This window comes from Phoca vitulina, unplaced genomic scaffold, assembly GCF_004348235.1.
Source record: "Phoca vitulina isolate PV1807 unplaced genomic scaffold, GSC_HSeal_1.0 scaffold9, whole genome shotgun sequence".
NCBI classification, from domain to species: Eukaryota; Metazoa; Chordata; class Mammalia; order Carnivora; family Phocidae; genus Phoca; species Phoca vitulina.
In genome coordinates, this window is record NW_022589712.1 from 40,486,450 (window position 1) to 40,489,697 (window position 3,248).

Here is a 3,248-nt window from a genome sequence, read left to right on the forward strand (position 1 = left end):
CTTATTGTATATATGAGTTGCAAATATTTTCTCCTATTCAGAATGTTGCGTTTTCATGTTGTTGATGTTTGCTGTGCAGAAGTCTTTTAGTTTTTGTAGTCTCACTTGTTTATTTTTGCTTTTATTGGCTTTGCTTTTGGAGTCAGATCCAAAAAATCATCACCAAGAATGATGTCAAGGAACTCACTGCCTGGTTTCTGCTAGGAGTTTTATGGTTTCAAGCCTTATGTTCAAGTCTTTATCCATTCTGAGTTAGTTTTTGTGTATGGTGTAAGATCCACTTTCTTTCTTATTTCTTTCCTTTTCATTTTTGTTTGTTTGTTTTGCATGTGGCTGTCCAGTTTTCCCAGCACCATTTATTGAAGAGACTGCCCTTACCCCCATTGTATATTCTTGGCTGTTTTGTCATAAATTAATTGATCATATATGCATGGCTTTATTTCTAGGTTCTATTCTGTTCCATTGATCTATATGTCTCTTTTTATGCCAATAGCATAATGTTTTAATTACTATAGCTTTGTAATATAGTTTGAAATCAGGATGCATGATGCCTCCAACTTTGTTCTTTCTCAAGATTGTTTTGGCTATTTGACGTATTTAATAATTTTGCTTTAAAAGAAATGAAACAAGGAAAAAAGATAACTGTAGTGTTGTCCACTGAATTCTTCTCAAGTAGAGAAAAGCCTTTGTTTAGAAATGAACTCAAATGGGCGTGTATGTTAAATAATATAAGGCCCTTGTTGATTTGCTTGTCTTATTTGGTATGGGGCAAATAAGTAGCTAAACTACCCTAAGAAATAAACAGGGATTTAGAATTAGATGAGTAGTTAGATTGGAGGATAAGATAAGTACTCAAGGTTATAATCCAGCAAAGGAAAATACAAATCTAAAAGAGAAAAATTTGAAAGAAATAAGAAACAGTGCTGAGCAAAGGTATCGGTGGAATGTGTCACGTTAAAATGAGTAATGGTGGTTTCTTCCTTTCTGCTGTAGGCTCTAGTGGCTAATGTCGAGATGGGCAAGTTCATGAAACCCGGGAAGGTGGTGCTGGTCCTGGCCGGACACTGCTCCGGACGCAAAGTGGTCATTGTGAAGAATATTGATGATGGCCCTTCAGACCATCCCTGCAGCCATGCTCTGGTGGCTGGAATTGACCGCTGTCCCCACAAAGTGACAGCTGCCATGGGCAAGAAGAAAATCACCAAGAGGTTGAAGATCAAGTCTTTTTTGAAAATTTATAACTATAATCACCACATGCCCACAAGGTACTCTGTGGATATCCCCTTGGACAAAACTGTCATCAACAAGGATGTCTTCAGAGACCTTGCTGTTAAATGCAAGGCCCGACGAGAGGCCAAGGTCAAGTTCGAGGAGAGGTACAAGACTGGCAAGAGCAAGTGGTTCTTCCAGAAGCTGCGGTTTTAGATCTGTTTTGTTTCAGTCATTAAAAATTCCAAAAATATAAAAATAAAAAAAATGAATAATGGTACATAATAAAAAAGTTACTATGTAAATTTAAAGAGAAAATTAATATATTTGATCACAGGGAGGGTGGTAGGGGACAAGTTTGAAGAAATAAGTTCTCCTTTTGGAAAAAATTAAAATCTTAGATTGGATTTAAAAATATTCAGTAAAGAGGGCTCCTGGGTGCCTCGGTTGGTTAAGCGTCTGACTCCTGATTTCAGCTCGGGTCTTGATCTCAGGGTTGTGAGTTCAAGCCCCATGTTGGGGGAACTTAAAAAAAGAAAAATATCCAGTAAAGACACACTAAATAGACTAAATAATAAATAAAAAACAAAACAGAAGAGATATTGCATAGTACACTTAAAAAGCTTGATGTAATATACTGTATGTATATAAATATATACAATAAATACTAAATACACTTTTTTTTCAAAGACACATAGAATAGTCTTTGAAAGTATTAGACTAAAAAGACAATTTAAGAAGTTCTAAGGAGAAAAAGAAAGATTTTATACAGATCACATTCTCTGACAACAATGCAATAAAAAATGATAAAAGTAGCAAAATTTGTCTAGATACGGCCTCTAAGGTAAGGGAAATCCATTTGTCTGCTGATGGACACTTAGGAAATGGGACTACTTTCTAGCACCATACACAAAAATAAACTCAAAATGGATTAAAGACCTAAACATGAGACCTGAAACCATAAAAATCCTAGAAGACAACACAGGCAGTGATTTCTCTGACATCAGCCATAGCAACATTGTTCTAGATATGGTTCCTAAGGCAAGGGAAATGAAAGCAAAAATAATCTATTGGGACTACATGAAAATAAAAAGCTTTTGCCACATCAAAGGAAACCATCAACAAAACAAAAAGAAAACCTACTAAATGGGAGAAGATATTTGCAAATGATACATCCAATAAGGGATTAATACCAAAATATATAAAGAATTTATACAACACCAAAAAACCCAATAACCCAATTAAAAAATGGGTGGAGGACCTGAATAGACATTTTTCCAAAGAAGACATCCAAATGGCCAACAGACATGAAAAGATGCTCAACATCACTCATCATCAAGGAAATGCAAATTAAACCACAATGATATATCATCTTACACCAGTTAGAAAGGCCAAATTGAAAATGACAAGAAATAACAAGTGTTGACAATGATGTAGAGAAAAGGGAACCCTCATGCTCTGTTGGTGGGAATGTAAATTGGTACAGACACTGTGGAAAACAGTATGGAGTTTCCTCAAAAAATTAAAAATAGAAATACTACATTAAGAATTCCACATTTTTCCCAAAGAAAATGAAAACACTAATATGAAAAGATATATACACCCCTATATTTATTTTAGCATTATTTACAGTAGCCAAGATATAGAAGCAACCTAAATGTCCATCAATACTTGAATGAAAAAAATGTGATATGTATACATATATACATAATGGAATATTATGCAGTCATAATAAGGATGAGATTCTGCTATTTGAGAACAACATGGAGGGTAGAGGGTATTATACTAAGCGAAATAAGTGTGAGTGAGAAAGACAAATACCAGATGATTCCATTCATAAGTGGAATCTAAAAAAAAATGAATAAACAAAAAGCAGAATCAAACCTATAAATATAGAGAACAAACTGGTGGTTGCCAGAGGGGAGGGGAGTAGGGTCTTGGTCAAAACAAGTAAAAGAGGGAGGGAGATAGAAGCCTTCAGTTATGGAATGAATAAATCATGGGATTAAAAGGCACAGCATAAGGAATACAGTGAATGA

General features: G+C 34.8%; 1 protein-coding gene across 1 annotated transcript; it reads left to right on the forward strand.

The window, feature by feature from the left end:
- Positions 1 to 1,014: 1,014 nt before the first annotated feature.
- LOC116634246 (60S ribosomal protein L27-like) lies at positions 1,015 to 1,425 on the forward strand. Its single transcript, XM_032407379.1, has one exon. It carries the CDS (start codon positions 1,015 to 1,017, stop codon positions 1,423 to 1,425), a length of 411 nt encoding a protein of 136 aa, XP_032263270.1.
- The last annotated feature ends 1,823 nt before the right edge of the window (positions 1,426 to 3,248 follow it).

Bases quoted from the DNA above. Each gene is read 5' to 3' on its own strand.
- LOC116634246 (XM_032407379.1), top strand. From the start codon at position 1,015: ATGGGCAAGTTCATGAAACCCGGGAAGGTGGTGCTGGTCCTGGCCGGA.